We start from the raw sequence: 16,895 nt of genomic DNA on the forward strand, positions 1-16,895 counted from the left end.
GAATCAATTGTGAGATTCTCTGCTGGAGAAGTCAGTTATCTCCACAGCAATGTCGCCCTCTACTGGTGAGAGTCTTCATCAACACATTCCTGGCTTTTGCAGTCACAAATGAAAACATCAGCCCTGCATAGAGCAGGTCTTAGTAAAGTAAAATAAATGCTGAAAGAAAAAATAATTTTGCCTGACACGTTTTAAAGCTGACAGACAAAGAAAAAAAAACAAAAACAAAAAAACAAAAACAAATATTCATATCTAAAATGTGAGCTATCAAAACATAAAGCAACATATTGAATATAATATGTAAAAATTGACTTTTATTTTGATTTATTATGAATGATTTGCCAAAAAACTCCATTTTTTTGGTGTGTGAAGCAGGTTTAACAGTTGGGAGGACAATGAACTTAGTGAGCTTCGCCCTGTCAGTCAGCATATCTGCTGCTCCCGTTGCTTCATGAGTCTGCAGACTGCTGAACCAGCTCGGCTTGTCTCCACAGCCTTCGATTTCTCCTCAGCAGGTTTTTCTCTCCATTTCACAAGGTCTCCAAGACCAGAGACCCAGCTCAGCTCATCTCTGTTGTGTGCTGGCAAGTGGCTGATTAGCTAAACAAGGATTATAATATTTTTCGGGTTTGATTTTAACATAGTTAAAATGACTTTTTTCCCCCCCCTCACGCTCATAATGGTGACTGCTTTTATTGATCCCATGAAGGTCTTTCCCACTGAAAACTAAATTCCTATAAAACTGACATTTCAGGAAGAAAAGTAAACATCTACTCAGTGAACACAGTGGTGCGAGAATTACAGATTATAAAATGAAGCAGATGAGACCTTTAAGCCGTTAATGCTGGATGTAACTTCCCCGTAACACAAGCTGCAATTTCTACATGCTAGTCCCTTAATATGCATAAAGAACATGCTAAAGGGTTATGTGTTTTGCATTTCATTAAAAGATTTAGATAAATCTAAGCAGACCTTATCAGAAATCTTTTTTTTATGTTTTTTAAATCTCTCTTTAACTTGCAAAAAAATATTTTTAGATGCAGATACCTACTTCATAGGTAATTACAGGGTATTGAACTTTCTTGCTAGCTGCTACCAAAAGGCAAATATGCTGTAAATGCTGTAAATGACAGGACCCTGGTGGTGGAGTGCACCTCTGAAATGTTTATGAAATCACATTAGCTGTGGTCTGTAGCTGACTAGCTTTAACTACTAACCAGCAAAACAAAGACACAGACATATACTGCAATGTTCTACAGCTCATCAGGTACTTACTACCATTGTTTGAGTAAACACTGGCTGAAAGGTGTGAAAAAGTTAATCACGGTTAGATACGTTTGCACAGCATGCAAAGAGGTACATAACCAATCTGATGAGGCAAGGTAAGTTTATTTGTAAAGCAACTCTTAATGTACAAGACAGATCAAAGTGCTTTACATTAAATCTTAAAAGAATTAGAGATGGTGTAAAAAAAAACACAAAAGACAATACAAATAGCAAAGTCACAACAAAATCATAAATAATATTAAAATAATATAAGAAAAATTAATTAAAAGTGGCTGTGCAGATTTAATTTGTCTGCGCATGAGAAAAGAAATGTTTTTAAACTGGATTTAAAAGTTTTTACATTTGGTGAGAGTTTAATCTCCACTGGCAGTTTATTCCACTTGTTGAAGCGTAACAGCTAAATGTTGCTTCTCTATGTAAAGTCTGGACTCTGGTCTGGACAAGTTGACCAGAGTCTTTGGATCTAAGAGCTCTGCTTGGTTTATATTCTCTGAACATATCACCAATGTATTGTGGTCCTAAACCATTGTGGGATTTGTAAACAATCACCAGGGTCTTAAAATCTATCCTGTGGCTGAGTCGAAACCAGTGTAAAGATTTTAAAACTGGTGTGATGTGTTCAAACCTCTTAGTTTTAGAAAAGCTCTAGCAGCAGCATTCTGGATGAGCTGCAGATGTTTAATGCTCTTTTTAGGAAGTCCTGTTAAAAGACCGTTACAGTAATCCAGTCTACTGGAGATGAATGCATGGATGAGTTTCTCCTGGTCTTGCTGAGAGACTAAACTTTTAATTCTGTTGATGTTTCTCAGTTGGTAAAAAGCTGTCTTAGTGACTGCTTTTATGTGGCTGCTGAAAGTCAGATCTGAGTCTATTAACACTCCAAGGTTACAGACTTGATTGGTGGTTTTGAGAGCCCGAGTCTCCAGGTGTTTACCAATACTGACCCTCTTCTTTTTGCTACCAAACAGAATAATCTCAGTTTTTTTTATTTAATTGGCAAATTTCTCTCTCATCCAGGTGTTTACTTGCTCCAAACATTGGCACAGTAAGTCTATTGGACTGTGGTCATCTGATGACAAAGACACGTAAAGCTGGGTGTCATCTGCATAACTGTGATAATTGATGTTAAAGTTCTGTTTTATTTGGCCCAAAGGAAGCATATACAAATTGAACAGAAGAGGCCCAAGGACTGACCCCTGAGGTACTCCTCAAGTCACGGCCATTCGTTCAGATTCATAGCTGTCAATTGTTACAACATAACTCAGACCTTCTAAATAGGACCTGAACCAGTTAAAGACCACTCCAGAAAGTTCAACCCAGTTTTCTAGCCTGTCCAACAGAATTCTGTGATCTACAGTATCAATTGCAGCATGGAGATCCAGCAGAACCCGGGCTGATACTTGACCAGAATCCATATTCAACCTAATATCATTTAAGACTTTGACCAGAGCCGTTTGAGTGCTGTGATGAAGTTGAAAGCCTGACTGAAATTTATCAAGATTTCCACTTTCATTCAGAGTTATTAAACTGATTGATCACAACTTTCTCAATTATCTTGGATATAAAAGAGAGGTTATAGACAGGTCTATAGTTGTTCATTACAGAGGCATCCAGAGTCCTTTTCTTTAGGAGTGGCTTAATAGCAGCTATCTTTAGAGACTTGGGAAAAATACCTGATGCCAGTAAGCTGTTGACAATAAGCAGGAGATCACTTTCCACAGAGTTTAAAAAAAAAAAAAAAGTTGGATGGTATCATGTCCCTGCGATGGACTGGTGAGCTGTCCAGGGTGTTTGCCCAAAGACAGCTGGGATAGGCTCCAGCTTCCCCGTGACCCGTCATTGGACTAAAGCCTGTTACATACTCCACGAGAAGCGAGAATTTTTTTCTTGTTCTCGAGGCTCCAAGAAGAAAATGACGGCATTTTGTTCTCGGGGACGTGTTTGAGGACAGTTCTTGACACATCGGGCTGGCAGAACTTTTTTCTTGCGGGGCTGCGAGAAGTATCGTGTGATTGGTTGGACACTGGAGGTGGTCGTGGTTAACACAGAGAAAGCATGAAGCGGAGTTGCTGCTTCCGTGTGTTAGCTGTTGCCGGTAAAACGGATTGTTTTGATAAAACAGCTGATAGAGGTGGTGAGAAAGTACGAACATTTTTACATGTAGCATTAAAACACTCTGACCCAGCATGAGCACGACCCACCCTGCCACGGACGAAGTTGCTCGTTAAATATGAAACTAGAAAAGCACTCTGAGAGCGGAAATCTCCGCCAAGCACAATGTTAAAGAATCCTTTTAAAACATTCCTGGATCCAAACGGTGATCCGGATCACCACCAAAATTTAATTAGCTTTTCATTTTTACATTTGCAACAATGTAAAATGAAATGTTTATAAAAATCCGTCCGTAACCTTTTAAGTTATCTTAAGCAAAAAGATGCCGGGGAAAACATAACCTCCTCGGCGGAGGTAACAACCGGCACATAAAAGCAGACATCGCCCCTTCGCAATGATCCCTCCCCGATGCAGACGTGCTTCTCGTGGAGTATGTAACAAGCTTAAGCGGTAAGGATAATGGGTGGATGGATGGTATCATGTCAAAAGAACATGTTGTTGATTTTAAATGAAAAACCGTTTGTTGTAGAAATTTTTAAATCAATCATATTAAATTCTGACATAACATCGAAGTTTTGGACACAGAATAGTTTTCTTGTTTGAATATGTGGCATTAATATTTTGTCTAATTGTTTTAATGTTTCCACTAAAGTCAGCTGAACTGTTGAGGAGGATTAGTAAGTTTATCTATCACAGCAAAAAGAATTGTTAACATTCTTGTTAATCATCTGAGATAAATACCGCTCTCTGACCTCGCACAGCTCATTGTTATAATCTCACAGGCTTTGTTTGTACAGCTCATTATGGATTCAAAGTTTTGGTTTTCCTCCACTTACATTCTGCTTTTTTTGCATTCTTTTTTTTAAGGTTTACAACTATATTGGTATTTTGCCTTGGTGTCTTCTGTTTGCTTAAGCTGCTCTTGATTCTTATCGGTGCAACAGGATTCATCACATTCAAGATTCTCAGATTGAAATTATCCAGGAATCCATCACACTGAGACAAATGGAGAGTGGGTTTTCCGTCCACACTATTCTTATATCAGACTCAAACAAGTAAATTCTTAGCCAAGGTCTACTCGTGTCTTCCCTCTAGTGATCCAGATCTGCTTTCTCTTTCTGGACTCTTCAGACACCATTTTCACCTTCTTACTTTGTTCAGCCTTGGTTGTTCGAGCGAATGTTTGAGCGAAGAGGAGCACCATGGTAATGAATCAGCAATCATCTTTACAGAAGGACAAATATTCAAAGTTGGCTTTGTAATAAAAGATGCAAAAAACCCTATTTGTGGTTAGAACAATAGACAATATTAATACACTGGCATCCTTTCCAGTGCACAATGCCTTTCTTCTAAGATCACCTTTAACAAACTCTAGCTTTCTATGGCCCTGAATATGATGAAGCAGTATTAGTAAAATGAGGCTTTGAAACATGCAATATTTTAATGTTGGCATTAAAGCTGACGAGAACAAATCTAACACAAACACACACACAAGCACACATATAGTTCATGATCTCCTGTGTAACACAAAGGGCAGCAGATTTTGTAGGTACATCAGCAACAAGCAAACACAGCTCAATCAATAGCAGAGAAGTGGAACGCCCTGTTGTCTCTGAGCCTCTCAGCCAACCTCTCGTAGATCATGTTCCGACTGAACCACAGCATTACAGCTACAAATTTTCTGAAAGAATAAACTGTTTTACATGCAGTGGGGTGTTATTCTTTCTTTTTAAAAAATGCATGTACCAACATGAGCACTTCTGACCACAACAGGAAACTTTTAAAACAATCCAGATTTGTGTCAAACAATTGTTTAAAAAAAAAAAAAAAAAAAAAAAAAGCTTGATGCAAGAGACTGGATTGTTAAAAGAGAGTGATATAAAATTGAAGGAAGAAAAACTAATTATGCAAGTGGTTTTTGGAGTAATTGTGTAAATTTAGTTTAAATTTCTCTGTGCTTTTATCAAACTTTTGTCCTGAATTCTTGTTTTGTTGTTCTGCTGCCAGCTCACTTGTTTCAACTATCAAGCTTTTTATTTGCAGATCTGCCACAACCCTCCTTTTCAGGGTTGTGGACTTATTTGCCATTGGCTTTTTGACCCAGACATTGTGCAGATTTAGTTTTGTCGTTTAATTCAAGCAACTGCTAGATTGAAATCCAATGGAAGTAAATAATGGGAAGAAAAAGGTTAACTAGTGAGAAAAGAAAAAAAAATTCTAAGTAAGATACATGACAGTCATTAAAAAAGAACATTACTGAGTGTGCACAATTAACCAATACTTCCATATGATAACAGCTCATTTTACACCGTGATGTCAAAACAAGGTCCAAATTGAAAAAGGGAAGATACAATGCAATTTGTCATGGAGAACTTATATCACTGACCTTTATGGTTAGATAAATTATACCACAGTGTCATATAACTATATCAGTTACTGGTGTGCTGTAGGGGGTGAAAAAATGTAAAAGAGAAAAGAAAAAAAAACTCAGAAAGAACAGACCTCAGGTTGCATAAAAGAGGACTGTGAGCAGATTTGACAAATGAAAGACCTTGACATTAAAATTAGGTGACTTTAAAAAGAGTGTTATTTACAATATTTGGTCCAGTGAAACAAAAAAAGCTACAAAAAAGCCTAAAAATTCATAAAATTATGCAATGACTTCCTCTTATTTTTACTTTGATCTCATATCTTTTCTTACAGAGTCAATATTTGTAAATTTCTTGCAGAAATAGGAAAAAAAAATATGGTATCCTCTTTGTACAGCATACACACAACAGCCATTAAGAGAACATGACTTTTCCTTTTAAATGACATTAACAACTGTTTTGAGCTGCTGATCCTCAACATCCCATAATAGTCACCTGAAATTGCAGAAGGGGTAGAGGTAGTGCTGTAATGTACACCTGGCATGCATCCGAACGACCTCCAAAACTCACAATGCGTGGACATAGTGTGTTCTAAGCAATATCTATGTCGCAGTCATCAGAAAAAAGTGCCCTCGTGGCTCTCAGAGGAGAGCGAGGCCCAGATATGTAAGCCCCTACACTTCCTGACATCCTCAGAGGTGAAAAAACAAATGCAGGTGTGGGTATCTGGGTCACATGCTACGCTGTCCACTAACAGGTACGAGCTGAGTGCCTACAGAGGACAGCCAGTGGAAGTCCGTTAGGTGGCTGGAGATGCAGAATTTGAACACCTAAGATGTTTCTATTTCAGCACCATAGCATTAACGGTGTCTCACACATGCAGTAAAATATGATACTTAAGGTTATACAGTAAATACTCACCAGGAGGTGTTGCAAGATACATCTATTATAGACAAAATTAAGCTAGAAACAGAAAAGATAGTTTCCAATCATTACATCATAAATCTGGTATTTGTCAGTTTGTTAATTTAACAAAGGTACAAAGTAAACTATCTTTCAAATAAGATTATTAAACCGTTTAAACGTTTAAATTCATGTTTAGCAATGTTTATAATACATAAAATACATACATAGAATAAAACAAAATCATGCACACTGATCTGAAACATTACGAGGATGAAAGAGGTTACATGTTTTCCATTATCGTACTACAGAGCCAATCTGCTGATGATGGTAGAAAATACTTCATTATGGCTCAAAGAAACAAATCAAGAAAAAGATATAATTGTTTGATCATAAGGTTTAAAGTAAAGACATATTCTGTTTTGATTCTGATTTAAGAAAATAGTAAAAAGCTAAATCTGAGCATGAGACTTCTCTAATGCCAAAATATAAAGCTAAAAGAGAAAGACAGATGACACAAATGAAGTTTTTTGTCGGTTGTGTTTGGACTTGCTGTAGGGTGCGGTAAGTATTTCAGCTTGGTTTATTTGAATGTTTTTATGTCATCCTTTACTGAGTTCCCGCCCAAGGGTGGAAATTAGCTTCGTCAATCATCTGCACAACAGCAGTAAATTCCTACAACAACAACGGAGAGAGCAAGATTATAATCGATTCGAACTTTTAAGGACCTACAGTGATGCTGAGTTGTTCTTTCCTTTAAAACAAAGGCCAAGACTTTTAAATCACAGGCTGCACACTAACTCTTTTTGATGTCAGAGTGCAAGACTATAGATCTTTCCCTTTGTAAACCCAACACAGGGAGTCTCAACGGCCCAAAACTCTCTCTCAGCACTTCATTAGCTTTTTTTTTTAATGTAGGACAGAGAGAAGAGAGGAACACCTGCATGTAGCAACACAGCCTGAGCTGAACTCCTCGCTGTCACAGCTCTGAGCTTAACCCACAACACACAGCTGTAATAATCACTGAGGAAAAAAAAAACCACTGCACGCCAACAGCTAAATGTCGGAAATGGCAAGGGATTGCGGTTTGTGACAGGAAAATTATTTGAGACAGTGTTGTTACCTACACTCCTTTTCAAGCTACTACACATCAGAGTACAGCTTTAATTTAACAACTACTGCTACTACTTACAATTCACAGCATCACCACCAAGCTACATCATGAAAACCTTTAATATATTCCTGACAAATTGGAACAAAGTACAGAAATGTTGCATAAATATTGAGGTTTTTTTTTTCCTTATATGGGATCAGCAACAATAGTTACAGCTCAGTTGAGTAGAACTGTGAGTTTGACTGCGCAATATGTGGACTGAGGAATGCTAAACAAAAGTCAGACATAATTTATCTTCAATCTCACTATTTTATGGCACAAAGAAGCACTGTATAAACACAACTGACAGTAATGATTTTCAGACTTTTGAACTACATCATCTGTGAGTGATTAAATTATATTCAAAAGTGGGGGAAAGCTAAACATTTTTTACTGAAAAATTATTCCTTTAACCTGTCACAACCAAGCAGCAACCTCCGGTGGTAAAAAGTGAAGCCTATGCGTAAGTCCATAAAAATGTAGTTCCCCCTTCATCCACTAGGGGCTGGCTGCAAAACAGAGCAAATCCCCATAGACTCCCAAGCTAAAAAGACCAACTTCACAGCAGAAATAGACATGTCTACAGCCTGGTTCAAAAATCCCTTTTCGGTTGATAGGTCAGGTTTACCTTCATGACAACTGTGGGGGGAGTGAATTTTTTTCTAACTCGCCCGTTTAAAAGTAATTTAATCTCGAAGTTTGGCATCTTTAGGGGCATATCCTTTTGATTGACAGGTACCTATCTGGCTTCAAGTCAGAAGAACGTAAAACACCCGCGGTTTTTAGACGGTTAACAATGTGACTTCGCTTAAGCCCACTTACCTCCATTAGGCGGTTAGCTCCTGTTAGCTCCAGGTTAGCTCAGTTAGCTTTTAGCTACAGAAAGCTCAGAGTTCACTCGATGTCAATCATCCACCATGATGCTCACAGCCCCCCTCTCAGCTCCACCTGTTTGCCCATATTTGTATTTTCCGGGTGAGATGACGCGCATGCCTCTGCCAAGATGGCGATGGTAGGAACCACCCACCAAGCTTCAATTTAGCTCTTCAGAAACCTTGATTGCCAAAGGTTATACTAACCTGCCCAAAAGCCATGTAAAGCATATTTAACTGCAATTTTGTCAGCTAAGCCAGTACTAAACTTGGTAGATGCCAGCGCTTTTCTTCACCATTTTCAGCAAAAGACTCACTGCAACCTCCTACTCTGGCCACTATCTCTCAACCTTCCTCTCATGTCCACAGTCTAGCAGTAATTGATGTTTTTGGATTTTTTTGATGGCCAGTTATAGACAAAATGAGACTGCATAACCAGCGCCGGGACATAAGCTTCCAGTTTGCAGAACCAACTGGACGGTTCGCTTGCTGGCATTTCTTCATGGAAAACAAATGACAACTTATTCTGTGCTTACACGACTTTCTTTACTCTTCAACTTGAACAATCATACATGCAACAACTCTGCTGCATTATGTACTTTTTTTTGGTAAACTTGGTAAATAGATGTCAAAGCTTTCTGACCTTCTTGACTAGTAACTAGCATGGTAAGTGACTTGTGCATAAATTACAAAAATGATCTGTTGTGAGCTCATGGCTGCACAAAAGGCCAGCAGTGGCACTACAGACAATATATGTCCCCTAAATCAAAGACAGTGTGTCTTGTCTTAGAAACTTTGTCATTGCTACTGCTGTCATTCCGCAGTATTTCCATCCAGTAAAATGTGTCCTGACACTGCCCTCTCAAACAGCTTGCAGATGCTTACCATTTATTTCTCACGGCGTGCACGAATGACCCTTCAACCAAACCCAGTATATTTCAGCCTTAAGGACCATTTATGTGTCATACAAAATATGTTCAGTGAAATATAAATGACATCGCTATGAGTACAGCAGCTGAAAAGCGGTTTCAGTTACACTGTGCAAAATGAGGGATTTAGAAAAATGATCAACACCCTAGACAAGCGCTACACAGTGCCGTCCTGCAACTACTTTTCAAAAGTTGCCCAATCTGCTTTATACGGAATTACAAGCCGTACAACATTTTGCGGCAATGACAGACTTATGGTCCAGCCAAATTATGGAACCATACATGAGCCTGACAGTCCATTATGTTACCAGTGACTTCACCATGAAAAGTTGGACCTTACAGACGGCCTTTTTCCCTGAGGATCACACTGGCGATAATCTGGCACATGCATTAAAGGAGGTTCTTGTCTCTTGGGAGTTTGGAGGAGAAAAAAATGGTGTGCATAACAAAAGACAGTAGAGTCAACATTGTGAAAGCAACATTCCTAAACAACTGGACAAGGCTTCAGTGTTTTAGGCACAGGCTACATCTGGCTTTTGGTAAGCGTATTAATGTTTATAATAATAATAATATTTTCTGATGTTTAAAAGAAAGCAATAATCTATTAAGATGTATTACTATAAACAATAACAGCAGCAGTAGAAATGATAATATTAATGATGCTATAAAAGAATTATTAATAATAAATATAATAATAAAATATTTATCATTTACTTGTGTAGCCCTGTAGTAATTAGGGGCTAAAGTAAAACTTATTTGAGTTTATTTAGTCACTACAGCATTATAAAGTATACGTTGATATACTTTTTATTGCTTTACTTGTAAAAAGACACAAATGCATTTGTTGTAAATGTCTTTCATTGTTGTTATTTTATTCAGACATGAATAGTTAAGAATATTATTTCGTTAAAATAATTAGTTTTAATTTGTATTTAGTCTGGTGTCACTTCCGGGTTGTATTCCTCATCCATAATCCTATTGGTTATTGGGTATGTAGTCACTCACCTTTGTGCCTTTTTATTGGTGAACAAAGTGAGGGGGAGGGACTAACAATGAGAGCGAAGGGTGAGGGTGGAGGAGAGACCGGACTGGTGAAAGAGACATGAGCGAAGAAGAAAGTTTGCCGCGTGGAGTTTAACGCGGTACAAAGAGCCTTCTTGCTTAAAGTGTGCGAGAGGGAGAAAAAAGGACTGAAGCTCGTACGTTTTACAAGTGGGAAGACGTGGATTCAGACTCGAAGCAGCGCGAGGACGTACGGGAAAGGAGTCTCAAGGAGGAAAAAAGGCGCGCAGGAAGGCAGTTAATGGCGGACAACGCAACCCGCCTGACGTCGCACGGATTCGCCATTCCGCGGTTGGACGTTTCAACACTCTCAATGTTTTGCAAGGAATATTTTAACGCACTCAATGTTTTGCAAGACTTACAGGCCTGCAACGTGTATTTTCCTGAGACTTCGAATCCGCGCGCGTGTGTGGGCCCACGTCTGTTAAATAAGAGACGGTTAAATTGGTTTGATGTGGTTTAACGTTGGTTTATATTTGCATGTGTATAAGACAAGTCTGTAAATACTGATGGTATTGATGCGGGTACACAGAAATAAGAAACCAGTGAGTTAAAGACACTTTATTGTGCAGATTGTAGGTTTTGAACCAGCTCAGATATTTGGTTTATTTGTTTTATTTTCTGGTTAAATTTTTATGTTTACTAGCTCGGCCTACTGTTCCTGTCGACAAAATTGGGTGGTTGTTCAATAAAGGCCAGGCAGTTTGTTCAACTTTAAATCATCTCCGGGTCATATCTGTGTGAGAAACATTTTTGCATAACATTAGTTTACTTTTAAGTTTGGAATAATCCACTTTCAGGTGCACCTTCGTGGTATCCACCTTTAGTTGAAACGAACCCAAGCACCCGCTACTCCCATAGGTAAGAGAGACTAAACGGGTGCTACACCTGTTTTAAAATCTTTATATGGCTTCCAGTCCGTCACAGGATAGATTTTAAGAACTTGCTGATAGTTTACAAATCCCAGAATGGTTTAGGACCAGAATACATCTGTGATATGTTCAGAGCATTTAAATCAAGCAGAGCTCTTTGAGCCAAAGACTCTGGTCAACTAGTCCAGACCAGAGCCCAGACTAAACATGGAGAAGCAGTATTTAGCTGCCAGTGGAGATTAAACTCTCACCAAATGTAGACACTTTTAATTCCAGGTTAAAAACATGTCTTTTCTCATGTGTCTATACATTAAATCTGCACAGCAACTTTTAATAATCTTGCTTGTAATTAATACATACATACATATATATATATATATATATATATATATATATATATATATATATATATATATATATATATATATATATATATATGCTTTTTTACACTATCTGTAATGTTTTAATGTGTCATGTAAGGAACTTTGAATTGTCTTGTACATGAAAGTTGCTATACAAGGAAAACTTGCCTTAATGACAAGAATTTATTCAAATGTTCTTCTATTTTTCCTCTTTAGAGAATGCAATAAAAGATCCAAGAATTGACTGTGCTGTAGATCTCTGCAAAAAGCTTGTGGGCTGCTTTAGTTACAGTTGGAGACAGAAGGGGGAACTTGCTGAGGCCCAAAAGGAGCTCTGAACACAAGCTTAAAATTGAATGCCCAACAAGATGGAGCACCAGACAAGCTATGGTCCAGAGGGTACTTGAACAGCTACCTGCTATTTCACATGTTCTCTCCTCTGACTGGAAGGCCAGACACCTGGTTCCCACATGGCAGGATGTTGAAGTTCTCGAGGCAATCAACACTTACAGACTTCACTGATGCTCTGTCAGGAGAGCAATATGTGAGCATCTCAGTGAAACCGGTTCTCCACCTCTTTGAAACACCAGTTGTGGCCGTGCAGGAAGATGACTTGGATCTCACATGATCAATTGAGCCAAAAATACTGGGGTACCTTAAGGAAAAGTATAGTGATCCAAATACACAGGAGCTGCTAGATATTGCCACATCTCTGGATCCAAGATTCATGATGGACTGCGTCAGTGAGGACAAAAAACCCACGGTCAAGGCCAGACTGGCACATGAGATGACTGGCATATCTTCAGTTGTGGTAATTGTGTTTACATCAGATCACACACATAATGATATTCACACATTTTAAATGGTTAGAAAAATGTGATATAGTATTTTAATGTTCAAGTGATATTACATTGTGGTGTGAAATGGAATATTAAGATTAACTTTGTTAATTATGTTCTCTTTTTTTAAAGCAAAGTCCAACCTCAAGTGGACCCCCGGCCGCTCCCATGAAGAAGAGCCAAAAGACCTTAGGCAGCTTCCTTAAGGCAGCAAAAGGCAGTAAGACACCATCCCAGACTGAGCAAGATGTTGCCTCAGAACTACAGTCATATCTGCTCTCAAGCAACATTGACAGTGAAGCGGACCCCTAAGTCTGGTGGAGGAACACTAGGGAGAATTTCCAAGACTGTCTGTACTGGGCAAGAAATAACTCTGCATTCCTGCCACAAGTTCCCCTTCTGAAAGGGTGTTCAGCACACGGGGGAACATTGTAACATGTCTCCATTCCTCACTGAAGCCTCAAAACGTTTAACGACTTGTGTTCTTGGCAAAGAACCTTTAAGTAGCTGGCTGCATAAAAACATGACTATGTTTTCTGTTATGGTTCTGCCATGGTCAACTATCATGTTATGTTAAATGTTATACTTTGTTCACATTTGTTGTTTATATTTTAAGAAAAATACTTCCCTCTCATCACCTTACGCATGGGAAAAATATTTTTCAAAATTTTTACTGTTAAAATTATTCAGAGGTTGTAATGTTGTGTGTGTAAGAGAAGATAAGAGAGATATTTATTTTTTTGTTCAGTCTTAGCTTTTGCTAAGTTGATGTGCCGGTAATTCGTGCAATAAAATATTTATATTGAAAAAAAATCGTGAGAGAATCGTGATCTCAATTCTAAGCAAACAAATCGTGATTCTCATTTTATCCAGAAATCGTGCAGCCCTAACTGACGGGCTTGTGGAAATAAAGAACCTTTTTCAGCTATCACCTTGAAAGACAGAGGCTTCTAGCTAAGAGTTTACATGTTTATCCTGTGCAAATGAAGATAAAACCGGAGTGATGTGCTTTTAGTAACGGTTAAGAGTCGAGCTGCAGCGTTTTGAACCAACTGAAGTCGAGTAAGTAACGACTGGTTGAGACCAACATACTGCGTTGCTGTAGTTTAAAACGAGTTGTGATAAAAGCATGGATTAAAATCTCAAAGTGGTGCAAAGAAAGAAAAGGTATAACTTTTGTTAATTGTCCCAAGTGAAAAAAGCTTGACCTCACAACTAATTTGACCTTTGTATCAAATTAAAGGTCAATGTCAGTTTTCACACCCAGATTTGTTGCTGTCTGTGTCAGATATGGGCTTAAAGTACATAGATCAATATAGGCATCAGAGACATCACTAAGTGGGAAAAACATGACCTCTGTCTTTTTATCATTTAGATGCAAAATATTTAAAAACATCCAAGTCTTGATTTCAGCTATGCACTGTAGTGGCTGGTTCGCAGAGTAAGCATTACCCTTCTTCTTTAATGGCATATAAATTTGGCTGTCGTCAGCATAAAAATGAAACAAGAAGCAATGTTTTTAAAGAATAGGGTCAAGAGGAAGTAGATAAAAAGAGAAAAGAGTAGGACCGAGTGTGGAGCCTTGAGGTACTCCACATGTGAGTGGTGCTGCATGAGACTCAGCAGCTCCAACAGAAATGCTAAAACTTCTCTCTAATAGGTCGGACCTGAACAGATGTCTCTGTTCAGAGACCCAAGTCTACTGGCGAGACAGGAGGATTTGATGGTCCACTGTGTCAAAGGCAGCTGTTAGGTCCAACAGAACCAACACAACAGATTGACCGGAGTCTGCAGCTAAATAAATATAATTAAAAACCTTTAACGTTGCCAACTCAGTACTGCGGTGCTGTAGTAGTTTAGTGGTACCACACTAAACTCTCTGACCTGGAAAATAAACATTCCTGTTTGATTAAGCTCATATTGCCGTGTTTGCCTTCTTTTCTTTGTGCTAACAGGCAAGTTATTTTCAATATTAATGTAAATCTGCCTGAAAGTGAAAATGCTCTTTAGCACATCACTGCAGTGCAGCTTCAGTCTGGAAGGATTTCTGTGAAAAGCAAACCTTTAGTTTTCTATGAATAAACACATCTGATGTGAGGAAAATATCACCTATAATCTGAGCTGAACTGCAATGATAGCACTGTTACCCAAACAACATAAATGACTAACAGCACCGCTCATGGCTTTCAGCCACAAAAAGCTCAGTCTCGTTCAAACTTACCAATGGTGATTTGACTGACACAGCTGTAAAAGGTTCCAGAGGAAACATTGTAGCTGCTGCTGCTGGGTTCACGGTCTATAAGAGAAACACACACAAGATTTATATGGTAATTTTATCCACAGTAAGTGACACTGCAATGAAAGCATTGATTTTTTTTTTTTTAGCACAGGTGAGCCTCAGTTAGCTTTATAGCCGCTGGTTTTGTAACATAAAGCAGAATGAAGTTTTTGCAGTCCCAGAATTAATACTGGTATCATCCAATTTAAAATACTGTATTTCCACTATAAGAAACTGTGGCTATTACAGGTCTACAGGATTTGAAAAATCCCTGACCCTGCAGTGTTACAGGAATGAAACCCCTAATCCTGCAGTAGTGCCTTGATTCACATTGAGCTACAAGAGGGAGAAAGAAATCTTTTAACCTTTATAGAGTTGTGGGAATAAAAACCATGAGTCTGGCAGGTTTAGTCCTTCAGTTAACCAAGCATTCTGCAAATGAAAATAAACAATCCAGTGTCATAGCACAGCTTCGCCAGCAATCATTCAAACAAAAGTGTCATAAATTGAGAGTTGCTGCCCATTAATCTAGCCTATTTCCAAACAAGTCAGAGTGCATCATGCCAAAGTGAGAAAGTATGTTCACAAGTGGAAAAAATTCAAGAGATTATCTAATCTTTACAAGAATGCACATCCTAGCAAGTTTACCCCAAAACCATACTATGAAATACTCCAAAAAACAAAATATCAATATCAAAAGCTCCAGGTCTACATGTGTTAAATGTTAATATTTAAGTCAATACAATCAGAAAAAGACTTGACAAATATTGTTAAATTGGTTGCAGCAGGCACGGTGGAGCAGTGGTTAGCACTGTGGCCTCACAGCAAGAAGGTCACTGGTTCGATCCTTGGCTGGTTTGGTCAGTGGCCTTTCTGTGTGGAGTTTGCATGTTCTCCCCGTGTATGCGTGGGTTCTCTCCGGGTACTCCGGCTTCCTCCCACCATCCAAACACATGCGTGATAGGTTAATTGGTTACTCTAAATTGCTAGGAATGAGTGTGAGTGGTTGTTCGTCTCTCTGTGTGGCCCTGCGATGGACTGGCGAGCTGTCCAGGGTGTACCCTGCCTGTCACCCAAAGCCAGCTGGGATAGGCTCCAGCTTCCCCGCGACCCTGAATTGGAATAAGCAGTTCTGAAAATGAATGAATGAATGGTTGCAGCAGTGTTGTAGTGGTCCATACTCTCAATTTTTTGTCCTTGTTTTAAAAACAGAAAAAAAAGTAGCCCAGAAAAATGCTGTTTCAGAAAAAGCTCGATTTCGCCTACTTAAAAAACACATAATTTGTGCACTTCGGTTTCAGGGAGGAAGAGTTATGAAATGACTAAACCAATACTGGCTTACAGACTAGTGAGAGACAGGCTCATAGACATATATACGTATAGCTTTATTTTGTCTATGTTCAGGCTAAAGTTAAAGCGGCTGTTGACTAACTGCACCAGTGTAGCAAAGGTAACCATAGCTGAGCTGAGCTGGATGACGTAGCTACATGCGTAGGGACGTTTCTAACTGTAAAAGCAGCATCACAGGGGATTTAGAAGTGGGTATACTCTATGCTGTCTGAAAAGAAGTGGGTATACTCTGTATACCTGCATATACCATGGACTACACCACTGGGTTGCAGGAAAAAGCTTCTTCTCTGTAAAAAGACGATTGCAGCACAGTTTATTTCTGTAACAATGTACACGGGAAAATTAGATCAAAGTGGACATGATTGGTCATAATCACACCATAGAGAAATCAAACATAGCATATCAACACAAACACCTTATATTAACCATCAAATATGGCGATAGAAAGTTAATAATTTGGACTTATTTTGCAGCCTCAGTATCTGAGCTCTGCAGTGATTGTGATGA

General features: G+C 38.6%; 1 protein-coding gene across 1 annotated transcript in view; it reads right to left on the reverse strand.

Moving 5' to 3' along the window:
• LOC306773506 (anoctamin-4-like) overlaps positions 1–16,895 on the reverse strand; it is a gene marked incomplete at its 5' end in the record, with an annotated part of 67,548 nt that overhangs the window by 48,248 nt on the left and 2,405 nt on the right. Inside the window, one exon of the mRNA XM_079263344.1 lies at positions 14,982–15,056. Coding sequence (XP_079119470.1) covers positions 14,982–15,056 — 75 coding nt within the window. The remainder of the gene's footprint in view (positions 1–14,981; positions 15,057–16,895) is intronic.

The sequence above is a fragment of the Telmatherina bonti genome (assembly GCF_933228915.1).
Source record: "Telmatherina bonti genome assembly, chromosome: 23".
Taxonomy (NCBI): Eukaryota; Metazoa; Chordata; class Actinopteri; order Atheriniformes; family Telmatherinidae; genus Telmatherina; species Telmatherina bonti.